This window comes from Bubalus bubalis, chromosome 21 (assembly GCF_019923935.1).
Source record: "Bubalus bubalis isolate 160015118507 breed Murrah chromosome 21, NDDB_SH_1, whole genome shotgun sequence".
NCBI lineage: Eukaryota > Metazoa > Chordata > Mammalia > Artiodactyla > Bovidae > Bubalus > Bubalus bubalis.
In genome coordinates, this window is record NC_059177.1 from 423,460 (window position 1) to 450,072 (window position 26,613).

General features: G+C 50.1%; 2 protein-coding genes across 7 annotated transcripts; one reads left to right on the forward strand and one right to left on the reverse strand.

The window, feature by feature from the left end:
* The first annotated feature begins 5,910 nt into the window (after positions 1-5,910).
* DBNL (drebrin like) lies at positions 5,911-18,586 on the forward strand. 6 transcript variants are annotated; one of them, XM_006074768.4, is made up of 13 exons: positions 5,912-6,098; positions 10,084-10,139; positions 11,924-12,036; positions 12,619-12,693; positions 13,623-13,769; positions 14,588-14,665; positions 15,004-15,155; positions 15,278-15,326; positions 15,730-15,823; positions 16,418-16,513; positions 16,616-16,728; positions 16,978-17,074; positions 17,553-18,586. In XM_006074768.4, the coding sequence occupies exons 1-13, from the start codon at positions 6,016-6,018 to the stop codon at positions 17,690-17,692; spliced, it is 1,293 nt and encodes a 430-aa protein (XP_006074830.3). In that variant the 5' UTR covers positions 5,912-6,015; the 3' UTR covers positions 17,693-18,586. The 6 variants fall into 6 exon arrangements, with proteins under 6 accessions (XP_025128383.3, XP_025128384.3, XP_006074830.3 ...); XM_006074769.4 differs by having other exon boundaries at positions 15,281-15,326; XM_025272597.3 differs by having other exon boundaries at positions 5,913-6,098; positions 15,748-15,823.
* Positions 18,587-19,443: 857 nt separating this feature from the next.
* Positions 19,444-21,816, reverse strand: PGAM2 (phosphoglycerate mutase 2). Its single transcript, XM_006074767.4, has 3 exons — positions 21,348-21,816; positions 21,046-21,226; positions 19,444-19,647 (listed from the first exon to the last, which is right to left on the reverse strand). The coding sequence occupies exons 1-3, from the start codon at positions 21,759-21,761 to the stop codon at positions 19,481-19,483; spliced, it is 762 nt and encodes a 253-aa protein (XP_006074829.1). The 5' UTR covers positions 21,762-21,816; the 3' UTR covers positions 19,444-19,480.
* Positions 21,817-26,613: the final 4,797 nt, after the last annotated feature.

The following is a 26,613-nucleotide window of genomic DNA, read 5'->3' on the forward strand; positions in this document are numbered from 1 at the left end:
ACTCTTGAGAGTCCCTTGGACAGCAAAGAGATCAAACCAGTCAATCCTAAAGGAAATCAGTCCTGAATATTCATTGGAAGGACTGATGCTGAAGCTGATGCTCCAATATTTTGGCCACCTGATGTGAAGAACTGACTCCTTAGAAAAGACCCTGATGCTGGGAAAGATTGAAGGCAGGAGGAGAAGGGGATAACAGAGGATGAGATGGTTGGATGGCATCATCAACTCGATGGACATGAGTTTGAGCAAGCTCCGGGAGTTGATGGACAGGGAAGCCTGGTGTGCTGCAGTCTATAGGGTTGCAAAGAGTTGGACACGACTGAGCGACTGAACTGAGTATACACAAAAAAAGTACAGAAGGAAAACTTCGGGAGGAGGGCCGTGCAAGGGAAACAAATGGCCCTGGAGGGCTGGAGTACAGTTTTTAAGGCAGGGTCATTTGTGTAATTAGGGGGTGTCATTGATTGATAGCTGCAGGTTATATAACAAGGTGCTCTACTGTGCATGTTCTTCCTATAATTTAGTCTGTTATAATTAGATGTATATATTCATGGAATGGGCTTCCCTGGTCACTCAGCTGGTAAAGAATCTGCCTGCAATGTGGGAGATCTGGGTTCAAGCCCTGTGTTGGGAAGATTCCTTGGAGGAAAGTCAGAGCAACCCATTCCAGTATTCTTGCCTGGAGAATCCCTATGGACAGAGGAGCCTGGTGGGCTACAGTCCCTGGGGTCACAAAGAGTCAGACACAACTGAGCAACTAAGCACAGCACATTCATGGAATATTTATGAGCAGTTAATGAGTCCAATGGCTGACAAAGATTAGTACAGGATACTGTGAGGTGAGTACATGTGCTAAAGTGGGGAAAGTCCCACCAGTTGGCAGGTGGGGGCTCTTTACAGCCCCCTGACTATTTTTGTAGTACTAGTGGGTGTATTAGGGGCAGGGCTAGTAAATTGCTTGGTGGGATTAGGCAGCTATTGGCGATCACTCACCTAGAGCCAGACATCCTGGAATGCGAAGTCAAGTGGGTCTTAGGAAGCATCACTCTGAACAAAACTAGTGGGGGTGATGGAATTCCAGTTGAGCTATTTCAAATCCTGAAAGATGATGCTGTGAAAGTGCTGCATTCAATATGCCAGCAAATTTGGAAAACTCAGCAGTGGCCACAGGACTGGAAAAGGTCAGTTTTCATTCCAATTCCAAAGAAAGGTGTGCCAAAGAATGCTCAAACTACCACACGATTGCACTCATCTCACACACTGCTGCTGCTGCTGCTAAGTCACGTCAGTCGTGTCTGACTCTGTGCGACCCCATAGACGGCAGCCCACCAGGCTCCCCTGTCCCTGGGATTCTCCAGGCAAGAACACTGGAGTGGGTTGCCATTTCCTTCTCCAATGCATGAAAGTGAAAAGTGAAAGTGAAGTCACTCAGTCATGTCCGACTCCTAGCGACCCCATGGACTGCAGCGCACCAGGCTCCTCTATCCATGGGATTTTCCAGGCAAGAGTACTGGAGTGGGGTGCCATTGCCTTCTCCATATCACACACTAGTAATGTTCAAAATTCTCCAAGCCAGTCTTCAACAATATGTGAACTGTGAACTTCCAGATGTTCAAGCTGGTTTAGAAAAGGCAGAGGAACCAGAGATCAAATTGACAACATCTGTTGGATCATCAAAAAAGCAAGAGAGTTCCAGAAAAATGTCTATTTCTTCTTTATCAACTATGCCAAAGCCTTTGACTGTGTGGATCACAACAAACTGTGGAAAATTCTGAAAAAGATGGGAATACAACACCGCCTGACCTGCCTCTTGAGAAATCTGTATTCAGGTCAAGAAGCAACAGTTAGAACTGGACATGGAACAACAGACTGGTTCCAAATGGGAAAAGGAATATATCAAGGCTGTAAATTGTCACCGCACTTATTTAACTTTTATGCAGAGTACATCATGAGAAATGCTGGGCTGGATGAAACACAAGCTGGAATCAAGATTGCTGGCAGAAATATCAATAACCTCAGATATGCAGATGACACCACGCTTATGGCAGAAAGCGAGGAAGAACTAAAGAGTCTCTTGATGAAAGTGAAAGTAGAGAGTGCACAAGTTGGCTTAAAGCTCAACATTCAGAAAACTAAGATCATGTCATCTGGTCCCATCACTTCATGGCAAATAGATGGGGAAACAGTGGAAACAATGGCAGACTTTATTTTGGGGGGCTCCAAAATCACTGCAGATGGTGACTGTAGCCATGAAATTAAAAGATGTTTGCTCCTTGGAAGAAAAGTTATGACCATTCTAGACAGCATATTAAAAAGCAGAGATATTACTTTGCCAACAAAGGTCCATCTAGTCAAAGCTATGGTTTTTCCAATAGTCACGTATGGATATGAGAGTTGGGCTATAAAGAAAGCTGAGTGCTGAAGAATTGATGCTTTTGAACTGTGGTGTTGGAGGTGACTCTTGAGAGTCCCTTGGACTGCAAGGAGATCCAACCAGTCCATCCTATAGAAATCAATCCTGAATATTCTTTGGACAGACTGATGTTGAAGCTGCAACTCCAATACTTTGGCCATGTGATGCGAAGAAGTGACTCCTTAGAAAAGACCGTGATGCTGGGAAAGATTGAAGGCGGGAGAAGGGGATGACAGAGGATGAGATGGTTGGATGGCATCACCGACCCAATGGACACGAGTTTGAATAAACTTCAGGAGTTGGTGATGGACAGGGAGGCCTGGTGTGCTGCAGTCCATGGGGTCACAAAGAGTTGTGACAAAGACATGACTGAGCGACTGAACTGAACTGTGGTGGATCAGGAAGTCACCTGAAGGTTGGGTCTGAGGGAAAAATGACAGCATAGATGTTACTGAGCAAAACAAAAAAGACTAGAGATTGGGAGATCTGGGAGTCCTCTATTTACAAGTGTTTGGTTTTTCCGATGCAAACACATTTGTGAAGTCAAAGTGGTGAAATGAGACCTGTACACTGTAGAAGAAAAGATCCAGGGTGAACTGGGGGAGGGGGGAGGGCTGCAGACGGAGTTGCTGAAGGGAGGGAGTATTTGGCTAGGACCCAGGGTTTCCCCAGGGTGGGACCAGGTAACTGCTCTGCCCATCAGAGAGATGTCAGAGTTTCTGCCTGTAAGACAAGCGGTGATGTGAACAGAAATGAAAATTGATGCAACAAATGAACAGTATATTTCCCCAAATAAGGCTTAGAAGTCCTTAAATATGCAGTCCAGACCCCAACACCTTAAGATTGTGGTAATTGATTTAGCAGTGAAGTCTGACCTGAACTGTCATGAAGCTGTTAGAGTCTTTCTATAAGCCACTTAACTGATTTCTCAGACATTGCTGCGGAAAAATGAACATATTTGACTACCAGATTCTGCTCAGGATCCTATGGTATGGTTTATATAGTACAAAGGATATACTTGATATTTTCTGAAAACTGAAAGACTGAATTTCAAACATGGAATTCTAATGGGCTATGGGACTGTGGATATGAATTTTAGGGAAATGAGAGTTCTCTAAGGCGAGAAGGAAGCTGTGAGCTGCTATAGGCCAGGAATGTGTCTCTGTTTCTCTCCAGATAGGTCAGTCACAGTCAGGTGCAGATTGACGCATGGGGAGCTCCTTCCATCAGTCAGCTAGGGCCTGGAAAGAATAAGAACCATAACAGCAGGACCCTAGGAGGCCTCCCTGGGACAGACACCCACCCCCTCCTCCACCACCACCAGGTCCTCTGCGTGCCTCTTGTCTATAGAAAAACTTTAGCCTCCTAGGCCTTCCCTGAATTTCAAAGAAGAAATTTAAGCAGAGAAGTGAGACAATGCAGAAACAAAGGAAAAGTCAAACAAGGTGAAATAATTAGTTTCATCACTAAATAAAGTCAAGGACCATTAGTTCCTTTTAAGAGCTATAGATAATATTCTGAGCTACATCCTTGAGCTATTTTTTTTTTTTTTTTACATATACTGAAACCCCTGCCAGGTGGAAGAAGTTGACTGCATGCTGCTCATTGGCAGGTAGACCTCAGACTGGTTGGAACCAGAAGGTTGATGATGCTGATTGTTGATTACCTCACCACCAGCCAATCAGAAGAATGTCCACAAGCTGATCTTGAACCCCACAACCCCCCTCACTCACCCTATCTTTTAAAACCTTCTGAAAGCCAGTGGGTGGTCTGGGCACTAGTTGCCTGGACTCCTTGCTTGGTGCTGACAGTAACTGCTGCACTTTTCCCACCACAACCTCATCCTCTACTGCACTGGCACCAACGGACAAGTGGACCCAAGTTTGGCTGGGTAACAGGACCAGCACTGGGCAGATTCTCATCTTTCCTTCCTTACCCCATCCTTGACCTCTCTAGAAAATGCAGGTGAGGTCTGAGAAACACAACTGCACTTTGAGGTAGGTTTGTGGACATCCCTGGTGGCTCAGATGGTAAAGCATCTGCCTATCATGAGAAACGCTGGACTGGAAGAAACACAAGCTGGAATCAAGGCTGCCGGGAGAAATATCAATAACCTCAGATATGCAGATGACACCACCCTTATGGCAGAAAGTGAAGAGGAACTTTTTTATGGATGAAAGTGAAAGTGGAGAGTGCAAAAGTTGGCTTAAAGCTCAACATTCAGAAACTTCATGGGAAATAGATGGGGAAACAGTGGAAACAGTGTCAGACTTTATTTTTCTGGGCTCCAAAATCACTGCAGATGGTGACTGCAGCCATGAAATTAAAAGATGCTTACTCCTTGGAAGGAAAGTTATGACCATTCTAGACAGCATATTAAAAAGCAGAGACATTACTTTGCCAACAAAGGTTTCGTCTAGTCAAGGTTATGGTTTTTCCTGTGGTCATGTATGGATGTGAGAGTTGGACTGTGAAGAAGGCTGAGTGCTGAAGAATTGATGCTTTTGAACTGTGGTGTTGGAGAAGACTCTTGAGAGTCCCTTGCACTGCAAGGAGATCCAACCAGTCCATTCTGAAGGAGATCAGCCCTGGGATTTCTTTGGAAGGAATGATGCTAAAGCTGAAACTCCAATACTTTGGCCACCTCATGCGAAGAGTTGACTCATTGGAAAAGACTCTGATGCTGGGAGGGATTGGGGGCAGGAGGAGAAGGGGACGACAGAGGATGAGATGGCTGGATGGCATCAGTGATTTGATGGATGTGAGTCTGGGTGAACTCCGGGAGTTGGTGATGGACAGGGATGCCTGGTGTGCTGCGATTCATGGGGCCGCAAAGAGTCGGACACGACTGAGCGACTGATCTGATCTGATCTGACAATGCGGGAGGCCTGGATTCAATCCCTGGGTCAGGAAGATCTCCAGGAGAAAGAAATGGCATCCCCCTCCAGTATTCTTGCCTGGAAAATCCCATCGACGGAGGAGCCCTGGTAGGCTACAGTCCATGGTGTCGCAAAGAATCGGACACCACTGAGCGACTTCACTTTCTTTGTGGCAGTGTGGCCATCACTTAGTGTTCATTTTTATTCTTCTGCTCATTAATTTTCACACATGCTTCATTCTTAGATAAAACTTCTATTTGGAGTTCACATAGACGATCAAGGGACCCCAGTGCCCGTCACAGGATCCTCTAACAAGTGCCTTTAACCGTAATAAGAGTAAGAAAGTGCTCCGCGAGTGTAACTAATAAAGGGCTGGGTAGTATCTTTCGGCCAGACTCAGAGAGCGTGCCTTGGCTCGGCAGGACAGAGCACGGGGACACGCAGAAGGCCACACCTTCCCTCCATCGCCCCATACAGCTATCTACATACCTCGACTCCCCTGCCCCCCTCCCCCCCCAGGGCTTCCAACCCGCCCGCAGCCCAACAAACGCCCAGCCTACATTCGCCCGCTCACCCTGGGTCCCGCCGGCCCCCTTTCCGCTTCCGGCCGTCAGGGCGGGGCTTCCGGCCGCCGGGCGGGGCCTTGGGCTGCCTTGCGAGGCAGGTCGGGGAAGCGGCAGAGGCGGTGGCGGCGATAGTGTAGCGGAGACCGAGGTGTGGGCTATGGCTGTGAACCTGAGCCGCAATGGGCCGAAGCTGCTGGAGGCCTACGAGCGTGTGGTCAACGAGAAGTCCTCGACCGACTGGTGGGCGACGGGGCGGGCCGGGAGCGGGCCGGGAGCGGGCCGGGGCCGGGGAGCCAGGGCGCGCGGAGCGCTGACTGCTGCTCACCTGCGCCACACCCCGCGAGATTAGGTTCCCACCTCCCTCACGCCGTGCCCCACTGCTTGTGCAGCTTAAACCCGGGTGGGGGCCCGCTAAGTCCCCAGCCCTTCCACTCCGCTAGCCACCGGTCTCGGCCCGCAGGCCTTGTTGGAGCCTGGGCCTGGCTGTGCTTGATGGCTTTGCCAGGTTCTCGTTTCCTGCTCGGGGACTTCCGTGGACAATGGGGCACTTTGAGAAAGCCCTCTCAGGCCTCCTTGAGAAAGCGGAAGCTACATCTGCCTTCATTCCGAATGAAGGGTGGTCTAGCAGCCAGACTGGAAATGGGAGCCTTGCTTTGGGGGCGTCAAACAGAGAAATTCAGGGGTTTAGGTCCTTGGCTCTCCAGGGATTTTAAGAACCTCCCTTTCATTAAGAAGAATACTACTTCATATGCGTGAACTATAGGGGAGTGAATGAAAGGAAGATGCTGGTTGTGTGTTTGGAAAAAGCTCCCAACTTCCCTCCACCTCCAGTAACATCCTTTGCTGGAATGTTGGTAGTAGGGCCTTTATAGCACAAAGGGCCTGAATCTGAAATCTCTGGCAGAGCGCAGGGTAGCCCACACATAGACCCTTGTTCTGTCCTGCAGCAAGGGTCGTAGTATGCATAGTAATTCTTTTACTTTCCATATGTCTTAAATTGCATTCACAGACCAGTTTTGAGCATTTATAGTTCTAAGAAATATGCTAAGTATAAAGAAGTAAGGTGACCAGCTTTTAGGAGCGTTATTCCTTTGCCCGGAAAAGGGCTCTCTGGGCGAGGCTGAACAACTGTGTCTTTCTCCAGTTGTCAAGTGCTACTGCTTTCTCATCTCTGCTTTCCCTGGTGCCCAGCCCAGTGGCTTTTGTACAGTGTACTATTGGGATATTGAGAACACTAGTGCCTATCCTTTCCTTCACTCCCAGGCATTTTAGGGAAGAGCTTCAGAATACCAGCTTCCTGGGTCTGCAGAATCTCTGGTGCTACGTCAGTGTGGGCAGGTCTGCATGTACAGACCTGCTGAAAAAATATCTGACCATGTCACTTCCCTGCTTAAACTCCGCAGTGGCTTCCTGTTGCATAAATACAGCCTGGACTCTTTGCCATGGCTGACAGGCCCTGCATGACCTGGCTCCTAACTGCCCCACCTGTTTACCACAACTCTAGCCTTCTTTCGAGAAGGCAATGACATCCCACTCCAGTACTCTTGCCTGGAAAATCCCACGGATGGAGGAGCCTGGTAGGCTGCAGTCCATGGGGTAGCTAAGAGTCAGACACGACTGAGCAACTTCACTTTCACTTTCATGTGTTGGAGAAGGAAATGCAACCCACTCCAGTGTTCTTGCCTGGAGAATCCCAGGGACGGGGGAGCCTGGTGGGCTCCCGTCTGTGGGGTCGCACAGAGTTGGCCACGACTGAAGTGACTTAGCAGCAGCAGCCTTCTTTCTTTTCCTTAAACTTGCAAGCTGGTGTTCCTCACAACCCTTGTTCTTTCTGCTTCCTCTGCCTGGAGTGCCTTTCTACATCATCCAAGGGGGCTCCCCAAACTTTATTTCTCAAGCTCTGGTATTGCCTTTTTGGAGAGGCCTTTCTGGATTCCTGTCCCTTTGGTTGCAGTCAAATATTCCCATCTCCCTGGTTGACTTCCTCAGACACACACTAGACATCCTCATTGATTTTCTTGTCACCTTTTCTCATCACCAGAAAGGGTAGGGTGGGCCCCATCTCTGTCCCAGGTGTAGGGGTACTGAGAGGAGTACAGGAAAAATGGCAGAGAAGGAAGAAGTGGTCTCCAGTCATAAAATTTCACATTCAGAGTGGGTGCATTGGAACAGGCCCTAAAGCAAGGTGGAATAGGGAGCAGACCTAACATCAGCTGTCTATACTGGGTCTTTCTCCTGGGGAAACCACATTCTTCCCGTGGGTTGTGGCATGTTTGCTCACTTTCTGTACCCACTTCACTACCTGACAATATGTTAGTGTGATGTGTTTGCATGTGTGTTTTGTCTCCCATTAGTAAGTTCTGTGGTTATGTCCTTTTAAGGATTATTCATAGCTGCATTCCATCACTAGCAAGTAACAGGTTTTCAGACTGTTTTTGAAAGTGATTGAATGATAAGGTACTTAGTGCCCCCATGCTCCTTGTGCTGTGTGCCTGCACAAGCCAACACATCTCTCTTTTTTTTTTTTTTAATGTTGATTTAGAAGAAGCATTGTTGGATTGAATGTTGGATGAACTTCTGAACTGGGAACATTCAAGAAGGTGGCTTAGGCTGGAGCCTAGAATAAAGGGGAATGAAGTCAGAGGGGTAGATGGGAGGCATGGGGCGTGGCTTGTTAGCTGCTGGAGCTCTTCTTGGAAAAGCTAAGCCTGAGCCGCAGTCTCTGTTTCTTGGTGCTTGTCCAGTGTGCCTGTCTTCTGCAGCCAAGGTTTGTGGCCTTCAAGAGGAATGGGCTTCTTTCCTCCAGGAGGAAGGCTGGTCAGAACTCTGGCCACCAGATTCTGGAGGTCTACAAGATCTTTAGACCTGGGTATAATTTCTTCTGACTTTCTTAGGCTTAGGCAGCTCTGCCCAGTGGTGTTTTCTAGGCCCTTGGAAAGCTGAGTGGAATTTGATTTGGTTCCTCTCAGACTGTTGACCCTGCAGTTTCTGTCTGGCACACCTGTGCTCTGGAGCATGGGGAGATGACACACCAGACTGGGTTTTGCCTTTGACTTACTGTCCCATGGATTATCACCTTCACCTTGGGGTCTGCCAGCACTCTCTGGAGCTGAGCTTCTGCAGAGTTCAGGTTGATAGCTGGGCTTTATGTGGACTGCATGGATGCTGTCTCTTCTAGAATGTTCTCTTTGACTAACCTTTGTTCTGGTCAAAGGACCTTCCATGGCCCAGATTTAATACAATTTACCATACTTCTCAACACTTACAGAGCACAGATTTAAAAGCCCAAATCTTTGCCAGCGTTCTTATGAATAGTCTTATAGAAGGAAGGTATGACCCAGGGTCACCTGTGGAGACCTGCGGCTCTGCTAGGTTATAGAACTTGCCCATAGGAGCCTGTCATGTGAGGAAACTGACTTCATGTTGAGTCATGGCCTCTATGGTTTCTGATGCCGAATGCAACCTATAAAATTCTGCATTTGCTGGAAGAGTTTCAAGCCCAGACAGACCTGCTCCACCAACCTTTCAGACTTTCCAGAAGACTGCAGACATGCACAAGGGCATTGGTTATTAAAAATGCACGTATTTCTCTTCCCTACTTCTCCTTGGTGTGCTCTGGTTTCAGAAATATGCAAGTATCTTTTGCTTGTTCATATGGACATACGTGGGCTTCCCTCATAGCTCAGTCAGTAGAGAATCTGTCTGTAGTGCAGGAGACCCAGTTTCGATTCCTGGGTCGAGAAGATCCCTGGAGAAGGAAATGGCAGCTCACTCCAGTATTCTTGCCTGGAGAATCCCATGGACAGAGGAACCTGGCAGGCTACAGTCCATGGGGTCACGATAGTCTGACACGACTTAACGAGTAAACCACCACCACCGTTGACATACATGGTAGCCAGGTAAATGTTTCACGCATAAATGTGTAGAACTTTGCCATAAAATTTCACAGCCTAGTTTTCTGCAAAGTAGATGCATGCTTCCTATCTCCATAGATTTGGTCCTCACGACAAGCTGCTCTGGTAAGTTGGGCTAGTTCCAGATGAGAAGGCTCAGCTCTGGGAGCCCCAGCAGCCTACTGAGATCCTGCCTCAGAGTGGGGCTTGTGTCAGCCCAGTTGTTACTGTCAGGCTGAGCTCTTGGGGTGCAGCTTGAAGCTTTGGTGGGTTCAGTGAGGGCACAAGGTTACCAGGGCACTGGTTATAAGCTTGTTTGTGTTTTGTTTCAGGGCCCTCTTTACTTACGAAGGAAACAGCAATGACATCCGTGTGGCTGGCACTGGGGGTGAGTATGGTCAAATGAGGAAGTAGATGGGCTACAAGAGCATCAGGAGATGGGGGGCGGCGCGAGAGTTGTGACATCAGAGCTCTCTCTCTGCTGGCATTGACGCCATCACAGCAGGAGGAGGGACACTCAGGGTGCAGATGTATTCCCTGCACATGGCATGACCAGTGGCACCTTCCCTGGCTAACGAGGAGCCTGCCTCACATCAGTGTCAATGTTGAGGAATTCCCTGCTCCCCTGATCTGAGTGACTGCAGCCAGCCAGGCAGGACAGAGGCTTTCCCCCAGCAGTGTGGAGTCCATAGTGCCCACAGCTCCTTCTGGCTTGCTTTGGGTTTCAGATGTTTCTAAGTGCAAATACCTACTCTTTGGCTGTCTCTGCCTGGAGGTGCAAGGCAGCAGTGTTCTCTGTGTCATAATTGGGAAGAGCTGAAATGGGGAATAGGCCTGCCCTCTCTAGCTTGCAGACAGCCCAAGGCCTGGCCTGTGCTCTGTCCTTATCCCCAGGCTGTAGCTGAGACAAGATGACAGTCCCACAGAGCTGGGTATTAGTGGAGAAAGAGAAGGTACAGACACATCCTTCCTTCTGCCCCTTTTCTGATGGACTGAATATCTGCTGGGCATACCCTCACCTGGGAGAGGTCACATCAGTGTATATGGTCAGCTGGGATGGGGTGACCTGGAAAAATGCTGTTCAAATACAGAGTGATAGGAAGTCTTGGGAAGAACAGGCTCTTGGCCAGTGCTGGGCAGAGGGCTATAAACTGTAGATCCCCCACCTCATACCCTTGACTCCTCAATTCTCAAGGCCAGCTCACCTGACCTGAGTGACATAGCTTCATTATTCAGTGCATGCTCACTGGCATGTTCTCTGCTTGCTGCATGAATGATTCTAGTAACTTGTTGGTAGAAAGCCTCTTCCATGAGCAGTTGTTCTTGGTGGTCGTCTTTCTAGAAGGACTGCCATTGACAGTGGTATCAGGTGCACTGTGATGTCATAGGGAACTGAGAGTTGCAGAGTTCAGTTTTCATGCCACCATTCACAGTGGTATTCACAGGCTCCGCTGTGGGTGCCCAGAGCAGGGCTGCAGGACTGCCCCAGGTTCTGTGGAGCCCAATAGATAAAATACCTGATCCAGCACCTTCTCACAACCTGGGAATGTTTGGGGTACCTGAGAAGAATCCAGAACTCCAGTACATGATGGGGCTTACAGCCTAAGTGTCAGGGTAGAGTGGCATAGGGTCGTCCACTCCTATTTCCACATCATTCCCTTATCCCTACTCAGAGTCTAAGAGCTGAGCCCCTATATGGCTATGGGCAGTTAACATCTGCTCAGGAGCCTCTGGGTAGCCCTGGAGTCTGAGCAGACATGTAAGGACAGGGTGACTCACAGCAGGCCCTGCTGTCCCAGGGCGGTTAGTGGAGTTCAGGCTGTGGTAAAACTATTGCAGAGCTCCTCCATTGGAGGTCTGGTGCCTGCCTGGTTTGCAGCAGAAATGACATTTTTACTTCCAGAATTACCTGTGGGTTTGCAGGAGGAGTGATTTTTAGACTAGTGTAGCTTAAAAATCACTTGAGGTGCTTTTCACAAATGCAGACCCTGGGTTCCATCCAGTTCTCATAAGTCAGCTTCATGGGGATAGGCCTAGGAATCTGATTCTGTTTCAGATAGAACTGAGAACCTTGGCTTAGAAGCAGCTTGGGTTTCCTTTCCTGGTGGACTAGGTGCCAGGGTGGGCGTGGGGTGCCTGGGCCACCTCTGACTCTCCTTGTGACTGCTGCAGAGGGGGGCCTGGAGGAGATGGTGGAGGAGCTCAACAGTGGGAAGGTGATGTACGCCTTCTGCAGGGTCAAGGACCCCAATTCCGGCCTGCCCAAGTTTGTCCTCATCAACTGGGTATGTAGAACTTGAGGGCTTCCGAGTTCTCATCTAGATGTGATCCAGAAAAACTCCCTTTTCTTATTTCCTTCTTTGCCTTTTGTGACTGGAGCAGGGGAGAACTTGACTTCCCAACAGCTTGAATCTGGTGACTGAACAGAATAGTGGGTTCATTCAGTGTGGCCCAAAGGGCACCTGGGGCCTTACTTGTGCAGACTTCACTGTCCTGGCCCAGAATTACTCCTGTAAAATGGAGTACAGGCAATCATAGGACACTCTTGTCCTTGTCCCTTTCAATGTAGTCATCCTGAGGGAGCAGAGGGCCTGGATAAGGGCTAGGAGGGCTCTGGGAGTATAGGACAGGGACTAATGAAATGGCTCCCCTGGGTGGGGACTACGGAATTCTAAGGAAACTTACCACAGGTGACCATCCTTCTCCCAGACTCCCCCTAACTTGGAGTTTTGGGGTCTCACCATGTCCTCTGCTTTAGGATTGCAGTTTTCTCTTTCCTGGAACACAGGGAAACTGCTGAGTCCCTGGGGTGGGCGGTGACTTTGCAAGGAGACCTGGGTCACACCGAGGAATGTGCTATGTTGCAGACCGGTGAGGGCGTGAATGACGTGCGGAAGGGAGCATGCGCCAACCACGTCAGCACCATGGCCGGCTTCTTGAAGGTGAGTGCTGCTCCGTACGGGGCCTTCCAGCATTCACCAGATCCCCAGGTTCCAGGGTGTGAGTTAGCGGGAATCCCATCCAGAGTTGGAAGTGTGCCTTACATCTGAGGCTGCTCCACTCTTGCCCAGGATGTAGCCAGAGCCCTTGCAAGCTGGTCTCACTGGGGACGAAGGACCACAAGGAGGCCATGCTGGAGCAGGTCTTACGGCAGGGCTAAGCCTTGGGTTCCACTTGTTTAATGAGTACAAATTTTCAGCAGTACTTTCAGGATCTGGAGGAGAAGGATAGTTGCTTATGTCCACAACCTCAATGTGCATGTTCCCTTTAATGCTTTTTTTTTCTAGTCCATTTCTGCATATATTTATTTTAGTCATCATATAATGGAACTTTGTTTCATTTCAAAAGCATTGTGATCAAAAAGTATTTGTTGTTCACTTGTTAGCTTACTCATTGCATTTCTTTGGTTACTGGCAAGGAGATGCAGGACTTTGTTTTCTGGTTCTGCCAACATTTCTTCAGATGGACCTCAGTTTCTCCATCTAGGAGGTAAAAGAGAGGGTCCCAAGCTTATTGGTATTTAGTACCAATAAGGTCATAGTTCTCATTTCTCATGGAGAAATAGTAACTTGCTTTTTGCAGAAAATGTGCTTGTTTCCAGGTGCCTTTTGAGGTTAGTTTTCATTCACTAGAAAGAAGCTCTTTAATGCCAGGGCTGTCTTGTAGCACCACTGAACAGGCCACACTGTGGAGGGCATGGGCCTTCCACGAAAGCTGGGACAAGAACAGTAGGTTTCCCTCAGCTTGTTTTCCTGAGGCCTTGGTGAGACCAGGCCTCCTGACCCTGAGCCCTGTGCAGACTGAGGTGTGCAGCCTGTCCTCTCTCGGGGCTGCAATGGTTTTTTTTCATCAAGTCCTGCTCCTGCTGCAGGGGGCCCATGTGACCATCAATGCCAGGGCCGAGGAGGATGTGGAGCCCGAGTGCATCATGCAAAAGGTGGCCAGGGCCTCAGGTGCTAACTACACCTTCCACAAGGAAAGTAGCCGCTTCCAGGACACGGGCCCCCAGGCCCCAGTGGTGAGTGCTATGTGGGCCTGAGGGCAACCGGACAGGAGTGTGCAATCCCTAACTTCAGACTGATTAAACCCACATTCAGTGCTTTATTCCCAAAGGGACTGGGCTGCCACCTGTCTGGCCTCTAGTCCTGGAGCCCAATTGAGGTGCCTGTGGTGACCCTGTGCCTGACAGAAGCAGGAATTCCCTCCTTGAGGCAGGCACCAGTGTGCGTGAGGAGTGGCCTTTCACCCTGTGTGGTGGTGCTGGAGCCTCTTATGCTGCGCCTGTGTGGTCAGGGGTTCTCTACAGAGAAATTCCATCCACCCTCCAGGCCATGGCACCAGAGTATCCTGTGCAGCCCTGGACAGTGGTTGCTTTGGAGAAACTCCTGTTGGTGTACAGGGCAAGCCTCTCTTGAGTTGTGGCCAGACACCTCTGGGCTTGTGGCCTGGTGCTTGGTGTGGAGCTGAGTCTCCCAACACAAAGCTGAGGTTCTTGGGTATTCTGTGGGTGCTGCATTGCAGTTAGCTGTCTGAGGGGACCCCTATCCAGAGTTTGCCTCAGCACGGCCCAGCTTCCAGGATTCTCAGGCAGGCCCAGGGGCCTTTCCTGCCTTGGCGTCCGTGCACAAGGGTCTGGTGCAACCAGAGACGACTCCAGTTTTCTCTGGGGCTGAGCATCCCCACTTGTTTTCCAGGGCCTTTCAGGCTGTTTTTGTTTCAGGCCTCCTTAAGAGGCACTGGGCCAAGCGCACTGCTTCTGCCATGGCCATCACAGCAGTTCTTAGCCATTCTGTGCTCCTGTCAGTGGCCCTGTAGTGAATTCTCTGTCCCTCTCAGGGCTCAGTGTACCAGAAGACCAATGCTGTGTCTGAGATCAAAAGGGTTGGCAAAGACAGCTTCTGGGCCAAAGCAGAGGTAAGTGCTGCCCAGGGCATAATGATGAGAGCTGGCATTTATGAAGCATTGTCTGTACACCAAACATGAGCTGCTACATCTCAGTATTTCTTATGATAAGTTCACTGATATTTGTTCAGTAAGGGATTTGAATAAATAACCCTTTTAGCACCCATTTGCAAATGGTTGAACTAAGGGTTAGAGGTGTTAAGTAACATAGCTAGTGGGCGTCGCTTTAGAGCCCACACTTGACCACAGCCTATGCAGCCTACCTGAATAGGACAGGGGTGAGAGGGCAGGTCTATGTTGCTGGCAGTGCAGAGGCTGAGTGGGACAGGCGGGTGCGACTCTCCCTGCAGAAGGAGGAGGAGAACCGCAGGCTAGAGGAGAAGCGGCGCGCGGAGGAGGAGCGGCAGCAGCTGGAGCAGGAGCGCCGGGAGCGGGAGCTGCGTGAGGCTGCCCTCCGGGAGCAGCGCTATCAGGAGCAGGAAGGCGAGGCTGGCCTCCAGAGGTGAGGTTGGGGCTGGCACCTACCCAGAGGGGCTAACTCTTCTTCTCCCTAGGAGTGTCCCCCAGAAGCAGGTAAGGAGTATGCTGAGGCCAGGCTGCAGCTCTTCCCTTTGCCCCTCCCAGCAGGAAGTATGAACAGCATGAGGTGGTTTCAAGGAAGAGAGAGGAGCAGGTGAGTCTTGGATGCTCCCACCTTGAGAGGCCAAAGTAATACGTGGAAGCTCGTCCAGGACAGGTGTGCAGGCTGCCTGCTGGGAGCGATGATAGCCATATGGATTCCTCCAGATGCACTCATCTTGCCCCACAGGCCCAAGGGAGGGGCTTCCTTTAAGGGGCCTGCAGGGGGCTAGGCAGATCTGAACCCAGGACACGTGGTGTCTCAGAGCTGGCAGTGGAGAGGAGGCTGAGGGCAGAAGTTTGGCCCGATGTGGGTCTCCTGTGGTCCTGGAAAAGACCTGTGAGCCCCTCAGCTTTGGGGTGTTGCTTCCTGACGCCCCTGCACAGCTGCAGGGAGCCAGGCAGGCCGATGGACTCCTGGGCCTCATTCACTACCGGGTCCACGTGCACTCCTCTAGGAGTTTGTTTGTCCACAGCCAGCACACCCACGGGAGATTTTCAAGCAGAAGGAGAGGGCCATGTCTACCACATCCATCTCCAGCCCCCAGCCAGGTGAGACTTTCCTTGGTCCAGCTGTGAAGCAGGGGATGGCCGAAGGGGTCTGGGGTCCCAGTACAGGCCGCCCTGAATTAGTGACAGATGTATCAGAACGTGAAAGGGATAAGTAAGGAGAGCCTGTGCTCGTGTGGGTAGCTTCTGGGATGCGAGCCTGGGACCCAAGTGTCACCTTCCTGCTCTTGACCTCTTCCTCCAGAGACCTGGTAGGACAGGAGGGGCCATGTGTGGCTCTGGAAAGAATACTCACCAGTCCTAGCCCTGTACACCTGGCACACCTCCCGTGCTGGGCTGTTATCTGGGCCTCAGGGGCCTTGATCAGTCCTCTCTCTGGCCCTCAAAGGCTGTATCAGACTACACTGCTGGCCAGCTCTCGAACACTGTACAAAGCCCACGATACACGTATATGATGTGTGCATGCTAGGTAGTATTCCTGTAGCTGTTGCATGTCCACTTTCACTCCCTGTGTGATGCTCACTGTCCCAGAACAGGTCCCCACTCTGAGCAATACAGAGCACAGAAAAAGCAAGTACTTGCTTCTTCCTCTTTTCCAGCTGTGTCATGTCTTACATGTTTGCCATTGGTTTGTAGGCAAGCTGAAGAGCCCCTTCCTGCAGAAGCAACTCACTCAACCAGATACCCCCATCAGCAGAGAGTCACCTCATGCCACCTCAAGGCCCAGGGCAGGCAAGGCTGTTGGCTGCCCCGTTGGGGGTTGAGGGTGGAAGGGAGACGTGGGCTGTCCTCTCCCCTCCCCTGGATCAGAGTGAGCTGTGTCCCCTCACACAGATCTCCGCGAGGAGCCGGTGCCCAGCATCCCTCCGTGTTCGGTGCAGGTGGAAGAAGAGGCTGTGTATGAGGAGCCCCCAGAGCAGGAAACTTTCTATGAGGAGCCTCCAGCGGTGGGTTCTCTGCAGCAGGGCAGATTTGTGAAGGGGCCACATACCCAGAAATGCACTCCTTGGCTCTCCCATCATGGGACACCTAACTTCAGTGACTCACTACCTGTGAATTATCTTGCTTAGATCTGGAGGAGGCCCTGTCCCACGTGCCCTCCCCACAAGTCTGTGGTGAGCCCTGGTCACAAGCAGGGTTGAATCTGAGGTAATCAAGACCTCAGACTTTGCTTCTTCTTTCCCGTCCATGGGCAGGTGCAGCAGCAAGATGCCAGCTCTGAGCCCATTGACCACTACCCTGGGCTGAGTGGGAAAGGGCTCTGTGCCCGGGCCCTGTATGACTACCAGGCAGGTAATGTGCTGTCCAACCACCTCAGACCACAGGGCTCAAGATCAGGAGGCAGGATTTAGGGGTCCCCTCAAGGAAATAGCCCTGGGAGGTGTCGGAAATGAAAACAGGAGGGTGAGAAGGAAGAATGGGTGGGTGTCCTGCACAACTCAGGCCTCCCCACATGCTCTGAGCAGCTGCTTGCTGTCCACTGGTGTGAATCCTGGTTGCCCACTTTGTTCCGGAACTAGAAATATGACCAGAGGGATGGGTCAAGCCTGGATGCTGGTACCCCTCCCATTGACCTTGGGTGGAGGCTTCGGGGAGCAGGCTGATGTGTGGAAGTGCTATACTCTAGCCTTTCACTGGGACAGCGGTCCCAGAGCCAGACTGTGTAGAAAGATGTGTCCTTGGGGACTGGCCACAGGAGCAGCATCAGGACAGGCTGGTGGCCAGGGTCCCTGAGCTCTCAGCACAGCATCTGGGCTCACCTTCTTTGCAGCCGACGAGACCGAGATCTCCTTTGACCCTGAGAACCTCATCACCGGCATTGAGGTGATTGACGAAGGCTGGTGGCGTGGCTATGGGCCAGATGGCCACTTTGGCATGTTTCCTGCCAACTATGTGGAGCTCATTGAGTAAGGACTCTCGACTGCTGGCTGAAGCCAAGGGCTGTCCTTCCCTTCCCCACCCAGATGTGATTTCCTTCTTGCTGGAAGAGGTCGGGTGAGGGTTGTATATGGCACTTTTCCAGGAATGGTATCTGCTGATGAGGACAAGCCCTCTGGCTCCCTCTGGCTTGGGTGGCTTGGCCTCTGTTACCCCAAATGCAGCAATAAGCTGGTGATCTCCAAACGTGCTACCAGAGCTTCCCAAACTCGATCCAACCAGCCTGGCCCTTGACTCCCAACAGAAGACACTGAGCCAAGGCCTGCCCAGAGCCAGTCCTCAGTAACCTCTGCCCCTGGAGTATGGCACTGCCAGGTGGCGGGGGTCTGAGCAGGGGCACCTCGAGGCCTCCTGCATTTGCCTTTTTTTCCTATTCCTCTTGGCTCCAAGGGATGATTTCTATAATTAGAATGTCAGTGATCATTGGGAACAATGAACTTAGTTTATGACCAAAGTCAGAGTGGGTCATGACAATTTTGACCACAGTCTTTCTGGATCCTACTCTGTCCTCCCCATTTCTTTGTCCCTCTGCCTGGGCTGTAGGCAGTGGAGACAGGGACAACCAAGCCCCCATCTGAATATATGAAGGAGGAGGTGAAAACATCAAGAGACACTGCATTTCCTTCCATGTGGCTCAGTCTTGTCTCCTGGCCCCAGTGTGCCTGAGAGGTTCAGGAAAAGTAACCTTGGTGGCCTGTTGCTGTTGTCTTTCCTTATTTCTGCCCCAGCCCACTCATGTCTGCTTTGGAGTAACACCTGCCCCACACAGGCGCTAGCTCTGATCCACCCTGTTGTAGCCCTCACGTGTACACCCTCTGACCGACCATTAGCCACCTGAAGAGGCATAAAGATCTACATGTGACTGAAGTCAGCCTCCTGCATCTCAGTTCTCTGGGAGGGGCCGAGGACCACTCTGATCCCTGCCATAGGGAACTTCCCCTCACCCAGGACAGCCCATGTCCCTGTGTGCATGGAGCGAGGCACCTGCACCACCACATCTGGGCAATTACAGCTCCTCCTGCTAGTGCCGGACGGAAGCAGCGTAGGACAAAGGATGTGCTGAGGAGGCTGCCAGCCCCACCCAATGGGGCCGGTGGCCAACCCCACTGCCCCCTCACCTGTCTGGCTGCAGATGGCACTTATGTCTACTTAGGCTGAGCTGCAGGCAGGTCCCACCATGTCCCGATTTCCTAGGACAAACTCCAAGGCTCAACCCAGCCATGGGAGCTCCATGAATCATGTATTGCCAGCTTTAAGGCCACGTGTGGGCTTATCTGTCCCTGGACAAGGGGACACTCATAGGGCAGGGCCCAGGGTACCATCTTGCCCTTCCCACCATGGGGCTGCAAAGATAGTAGAGGACAACCAGTGTGAAGGAAGTGGTGTCCTGGCTGCAGTCCTGGCTCACCACGGGGTGGGCTGCATCATTTGGACACCCCTTAGGTGACCTTGGGCACTCTTAATTTAGAGGAAGGCTACCAAGTGGCTCTTCAGCTTCAGGGGTTACGTGGTGAGTTGTCAGGAGCCACTTGATAGCCAGGCATAGGGAGTGTCTTGGCCACCACCACTGGGGGTGGGTTGGGCAGGCAGCACGGGCCTGGGGCTGTGCTTGTGGCATCCCAGGCTGCAGACCTGTGGAACTAGCCCTGAGTGAGTGCTGGGGTAGAGGGTAGGCATCTGCCAAGCCACCTGCTGGACGTCTGGGGCCATGCTGAACTTGACGCTGTGGAAGGAGGTGCCTTTATTGCCACCGCCCGCCCTTCACTTAGCCTTTCCCTGGGCAGCCACAGCTTCCATGGCCTTGCGCACGGTCTCCTCGTCCCCCAGGAAGCGCATGGGCTTGGTGGGCTTCAGCGCCTGGTCCAGCTCGTACACAATGGGGATCCCCGTGGGCAGGTTCAGCTCCATGATGGCCTGGTCCGACATCCCTAGACCAGAGGAACAGTCCTTAGCCCCGTCCAGCCTGCTGACCAGCTAGCCACCTGCTCGTGCATTTAGCAGGTTTCGTGACCTTTATGGGCCACAGTGCCGTCAGCCAGGCAGCAATCCTCCCACTGGCCCTGACAGCAAGGCCACAGGAGTATGCCCGAAGAAGGTCAAGGCAGCACTGAGACAGCAGCCTACAGAAATAGCTGTGGCGAACCAGGGACTTCACTCCACCCCAAGCTGTCTTGATCTGGGGCAATGCCATCAGCCCCCTTGGCCCAGCGTGAACTCTGGCCAGACTCTGGATGTTTGGGATCAGGGAAAACAGCCATTTGGTTTCTAGAGAGTTCTAGTTTCTGGACATTCTAAGCAAAGGAGCACCGGTGCATTGGGGAGGGGGAGGGGGCAGGGAGGGACAGGGAGAAGGGCTGCTTATGGCCACGGCGGATGGGAGGTCCTGCCACGTGTAAAGGAGAGATCTCCGAGGAAACCCAAGCCTGCTGGCCTCCAGTCCGTGGCCTGGAATAGCAGCTCGACCTTTGGTATTCCTGTCACCCCACTCTTAATGCAAGGAGAGCTTAAGAGAACATGCTCTGGTCAGTGCAAGATCCCAATCAGCTTTGCCTCAGTGCATTCATTTCTCCTAGACCAGGCTGCAGGAAGTCCCAGGAGGGAGGGCAGGTGGTCTTTCCATCCGCTAGGCCCAACGCCAAATGTGAGGCACTTGTGTGGACTCAGCATCAGAAAGGCAGCTGGGGCGTCCATGAAGGAGCCTGTCATGCTGGGAGGTGTTGCTCTCTTTTAATGAAAGCCAAGTTACAAACCTAAGGTCTCTAGTGTTCTCCATACCCTGTTCCCTTCTTTTGACTAATCTGTTTGGAGTGGGTGTGAGCCGGGGTGTGGGCAGGACCTTGCCCTTGGTTACCATTAACATGACTTGACCAAGTTCACTCAGCAAACTGGGATTTAGAACCAGATAGCCCTGTCTTTTCAGGAGTTGGTGTCCTTCAGCAGGATGCCAGCCCCTGGGCCTTCCCCCTTCTCACCTAGGGCTTGAGTTTGGGAATCCAGGCCAGTGGACCCCTGTACAGGGCCTGAGCCCTGAGTCTGGTGGCAGACATTTTCACCCAGAATCTTTAGAAGGAGACTCATGTTACATGGTGTCCCAGTACACAGAGAAATTTTTTTTTTTTTTTTAAACAGAGGTTTCTCAACCCTCCTGTGAACTGGAGTTCACAATTAAAAAACCCTACCCTGATGCTAATGTCCACAAAGCTGCCTCAACGAAGTGACTGTCCCTTCTATGAAAAGAGCAGTCGGGGGCTGATTGGTTCATGGGTTCATGGGAATGTGTCATCCCACCCGCCTCTGCCCATTCCGAATGTGAGGATGGGCCTCACCTTCCAGGTGCTTGACGATTCCCCGTAGGCTGTTCCCGTGGGCTGCAATGAGCACTCTCTTGCCAGCCTTGATCTGAGGGGCAATCTCATCATTCCAGAAGGGCAGGGCCCGTGCAATGGTGTCCTTGAGGCTCTCACACGTGGGCAGTTCCCCGGCTTTCAGGCCTGCATACCGACGCTCCTGGGGGCATCCATGCTGCTGTTCACTCCCCACGTGGGCACCCCTGCCTCAACCCGGCTTCCATCCCTGAAGCCCTGGTCCCCAGGCCTTCCCTTTGCCCTCCCACAGCCCAGCACCTCACCTTGCTGATGGACTTGTAGTAGGGGTGGTTCTCATCCATGGGGGGTGGTGGGATGTCAAAGGAGCGCCTCCAGATCTTCACCTGCTCCTCCCCATGCTTTGCAGCTGTCTCTGCCTTGTTGAGGCCAGTGAGACCCCCATAGTGCCGCTCGTTGAGGCGCCAGGAACGCACCACAGGCAGCCACATTTGGTCCGTCCCATCCAGGATGGTCCAGAGGGTGCGTATGGCCCGCTTCAGCACCGATGTGTAGCAGATGTCAAATTCCATCTTTGCGTCCTTGATGGCCTGGGCCCCCCTCTTGGCCTCCTCAGCCCCCTTCTCGCTCAGCTCTGCATCAAACCAACCACAGAAGCGATTCTCCTGGTTCCAGGTGCTCTCGCCATGCCGAACCATCACAAGGCGGTGGGTAGACATGGTGGTAGAGACTGGTGGGCTGTGGACAGGGGCGGGTGACTCCAGGGTGCCCCAGCTTTATAACGGTCTGTCCCCAGCCCCCGCCCCAGCCAACTGCCAATCAGCATTCCAGGCCTGACAGGCGGCGGCAGGTGGCCAGTAGCAGAGTTAGGTGTAAGGCAGGCCAAGAGCTGGACTTAAAATAGCCTCACCAGTCCCCACTGCCCACAGCCCAGGCTGGGTGGGGCTGCTGAGCAGGGCTGGGTGTGAAGAACAGAAGCCAGGGCTTCTGACAAACCTGAGATGCATGGGCTAGCAGAAACAGAGGGACTCTGGGGAAAGACCCCCAGAGGTTGGCGCTCCCAGCCCTGTCACCCTGTTTGCTCCCAGGGAACTTGTCACTCCTAGGCAGAGGCACAATAAAATCCTAACTGCTTTCTTCAAGTCACTCAACACAATTGGGGCACAAGCCTGCATTTCAGTAAGGATACTAGTATGCTGTCAAAGGAACCAAAGTATGTAAGTATGCACACGTGTTTGCCCACCCACGTGTGTGTGCCTGTGAGGACGTGTGTGTGTGCATGCATATACTACATGTACACATATTTGTGCCTTGCACTCACACCTATGTTGCCTGTGTGCTCACATACGTGCATACATGTGAGCTGCCACAAGGCTCCGCCTGTGGCTGTGCTCTGTTAACCTATGAATGGGGTCTGTATATTGGCAGGGGACCTTCCGCAGCACTCCTGACCTCCCTCCTCAGGTCCCTCTTGCCCTGGCAGACTCGTGCTCTGCCTTACCTGCTCACAGGATGGGTCGTATAGAAGCCTCTGGCTGACAGCCAGGCTGGGAGGAACTCTGATATCTCCACTAATCCCTTCAAAGGACAGGGGAGAAGGAAAGGGTGCTGTGGACAGAATGAGGGAATGGGTGAGGGCCGCAGCCCTGAAGGGAGAGGTCTGGCCCTGTGGGAAGTGGCAGCAGCGTGGGGCAAGGGCTGAGGTGGGTTTCCAGGACAAATGAGAGCTGCGGCCTGGCTGCTTGGGCCAAAGAGGGGCAGAAGGTTTTCAGCTTTCACATCCTTTTGTCAAGTTCTTACCCACATCTGCCACACTCTCCCACCCTACCTGCCTTCATGCAAGACAGGCATATTCTCAGTTGAAAGTACCTTTAAAAAGAAAAAGAAACCCAGGACTCAGAATCAGAAGTACTGCGTATTAGGTCTGTACCCAACTTAACAGAAGCATACAGAGGTCAGCTGAGGTTGGGACTTGGGGGCAGTAGAGTTGGGTACAGGCCCAGGACTTCTGCATTCAGTTTTTGGGGGGACAAGGGCCTCTGGGGTCTTGGCAGTGAAGAAGCCAAGCAGAGGGGCAGGGTTAAGATGCCAAGTTGCAGCTGCACCAGCAAAGAACCAGTCTATAGAACAGCAAACAAGTGTGTGGTAAAGAGGCATGGAGGGCCTGGGTCATGTGCCCTAATGAGTGAGAATCACTGGAGAGTCTGAAGCATGGCTGTAAAGTCAGTTGCAGCTGTGGGGGCAGGATTGCAAGCCAACGGCCCTGGTAGAGGTGGTGGCTTTGGGTTAGGTGCAGATGAGGCTGCTTAGCCTGGGCTGGGTGCAGATGGCCTGGTGAGGAGGTGATAGACTGGGGAGCCAGTGGGCTTACTGCAAATCAAAGGAAGAGATGGGACATGCCTTTCTGTCTGTCTGAGGTATGTTGAGAAAACAGGGGACCTCGAAGTTTTAAGATCGAGAAGACACACAGCTCCTCAATCGTGGCACACTTCAACCTGTCTCGTTCATTCAAAAAAGTATTTGCTGGGCATGTCTAGTGTGCCAGGGCTGTTCAAGCAGTGGGCAAGCAAGGCTCTGCCTGGGGGGGTCTCCATCCCAGTGATGGGACATGGACAACAACATGATGTGTGTAGCATGGTGGACAGTTAAGAGGTCCATGGAGAAGCAAGCAAGAGGGCAGGAGGACTGCTCTTTAATGGGAGGATGGAGTGAGCACCCTCCACTGGTCTCCCCATGAGCAGAGCTGTAAATCCTGGACAGAGGCAGAATGCAGATCTCAGAGAACTGAAAAGTATCAGGCAGATGAAGCGGGTCAGATTCAAAGTTGCATGTTTTTTCTTCCAGAATTGCCCAACTTGAAAACTAGGAGTGTGCCCAATGTGGACAGAAAGGGCTCCAGAGAATATCTCTGGTCCAAGGAATAGAAATAAAGTTCCTACAAGCCCCTTCCTTTTCTCCCCTTCTTACCACCACAGCTCCTGGGCAGTAATGTGGAGGTGGCCCTGTCAGCCAGGCAGGTACCTAAAACCCTGAGAGAAGAGCTACCCTCTAGCCAGAGGAGGAGAGTCTGCAAGAGTGCATGGCAACTACCCACTGCTTTCTCTCTCTGCTCTCCTGCAGCTGAGGACTGCATGCAGCTACAGGAGCTGTGCAACAAGCTGGGGGATGGAGGAGGAATAAGACCCTAAATTGCTGGCCAGTGGCCTTGAAAAGCAGGGGCCAGGGAACTGTCAAGTATCTGGGTAAGCATGGAGAAGAGACAGATTCAGTGAGTGATTCAGTACAGTTTTACAAGTGAATTCCTGGGTCCCTGCACTTGTGGGCTTCGACCTAGACTAACTCATTGGTGACCTGATTATCTGCCAAAATGATAAGATCAACGTTCTCCTTAGAATTTAAACGGACTCTCAATATCCAAAATACCTAGGACAATTTTGTATGTGGCAGTCTAGTTTTTCCCAAACCATTTATTGCATGTCCTTTCCCTATTATTGTCTATTCTTGGTTCTTTTGTTGTGAATTAGTTGACCACTCATGGGTTTATTTCTGAGTTCTCTATTCTGTCTGTTGGCCTATGTGTGTGTTTTATGCCAATATCATACTTTTTTGATCACTGTAGCTTTGTAATATAGTTACAAACAGCTGTGTATCTCCAGCTTTGTTCCTGTTTTTCAAAATTCCTTTAACTATTCATGGTCTTTTGAGGTTCCATACAAAGTTTTAGCTTTTTTGTTTGTTTGTTTTCTCTTTTGAGAAAAATGCCACTGGAATTTTGATAGGGACTGTATTGAATCTATAAATTGCTTTTGGTAGCATGGACATTTTAGCAATATTAATTCTTCCAGTCTATGAGCATAGAATAGTTTTACACTTATTTGTATCATCTTCAAATTTTTCATCAGTGTCTTAGGTTTCAGTGTATAGATCTTCCACCACCTTGGTTAAATTTATTTCTAGTTATTTTATTCTTTTTGATACAATTGTAAATAGGATTGTTTTCTTAATTTCTTTTTCTGCTATTTTTTAGTATATAGAAACAACTGATACTTGTATATTTTGTATTTCAAAACTTCATTGAGTTTATTAGTTCTGACAGTTCTAGATTTCTCCTAGATTGTTGAATTTGTTGGTATATAATTGTTCGTAGTAGTTTCTTAAGATCCTTTATGTGTTCTTAGTTGTAATGTATCCTCTTCCTCTTTCATTTATAATTTTGTTTGATTCCTCTCATTGATGAGTAGCTAAAGTTTTGTCTGCTTCATTTCTTTTTTCTAAGAACCAGCTCTTTGTTTCACTGATATTTACTGTTATCTGGTCATTCATTTCTGCTCTGATTTTTGTTACTTCTGTCCTTCTACTAACTTTGGACTTTTCTAGTTCCTTGAGGTGTAAGGTTAGATTGCTTATTTAAGCTCTTTCTTTTTCTTAATGTAGGTGTATATAACTATGAACTTCCCTCTTGAACTGCTTTTGCTGCATTCCATATGCTTTGGTATGTTGTATTTCCATTTCCATTTGTTTCAAAATATATTTTGCTTTCTCTTTTGACTTCTTTTTTGATTCATTGATTATTCAGGAGTATATTATGTCATCTCCACATATTTGTGAATTTTCCAGGTTTCTTCTTGCAGAAGAAATTTATTAAGAAAATTGTTTAAGAACTTTGTCTGTAGATATGACCTATCTTGGAGCATATTCCATGTGTGTTTGAGAGGAATGTGTATTCTGTTGATAGATGAAATGTTCTGTATATGTCTGTTAAGTCCATTTGGTGTAATACATAGTTTTAAGTCTAATTTTTCCTTGTTTTCTGTCTATATGACCTATCCTTTGTTGAAAGTGGGATACTAAAGTCCCCAATTATTACTCTGTATTTCTATTTTCCCTTAATGTCTGTTAATATAAACATAAATATATTTAATAAAGATGTAAATTATACAAATATATAATAATATACATATATTAAAAAATATATATTTGCTTTCCCTAATGCAGGTACAAAATATTTTTGGGGGGTATTCATCTTTTTTTTTTTTAATTTTAATTGGAGGCTAATTCCTTTACAGTATTGTGGGGGGTTTTGCCATACATTGACATGAATGAGTCATGGGTGTACATCCTGAACTCCTTCCACCTCCCTCCCCATCCCATCCCTCAGGGTCATCCCAGTGCACCAGCCCTGAGCACCCTGCCTCATGCATCGAACCTGGACTGGTGATCTATTTCACATATGTTAATATACATGTTTCAATGCTATTCTCTCAAATCATCCCACCCTTGCCTTCTCCCACAGAGTCCAACAGTTTGTTCTTTACCTCTGCGTCTCTTTTGCTGTCTTGCATATACGGTCATCATTACCATCTTTCTAAATTCCATATATATGTGTTAATATACTGTATTGGTGTGTTTCTTTCTGACTTACTTTGCTTTGTATAATAGGCTCCAGTTTTATCTACCTCATAAGAACTGATTCAAATGCATACTTTTTAATAGCTGAGTAAATATTTAAAATTACCCTTGTTGGATTGACCCTTTTATCTTTATACAATAACCTCTACATCTCTTTATATA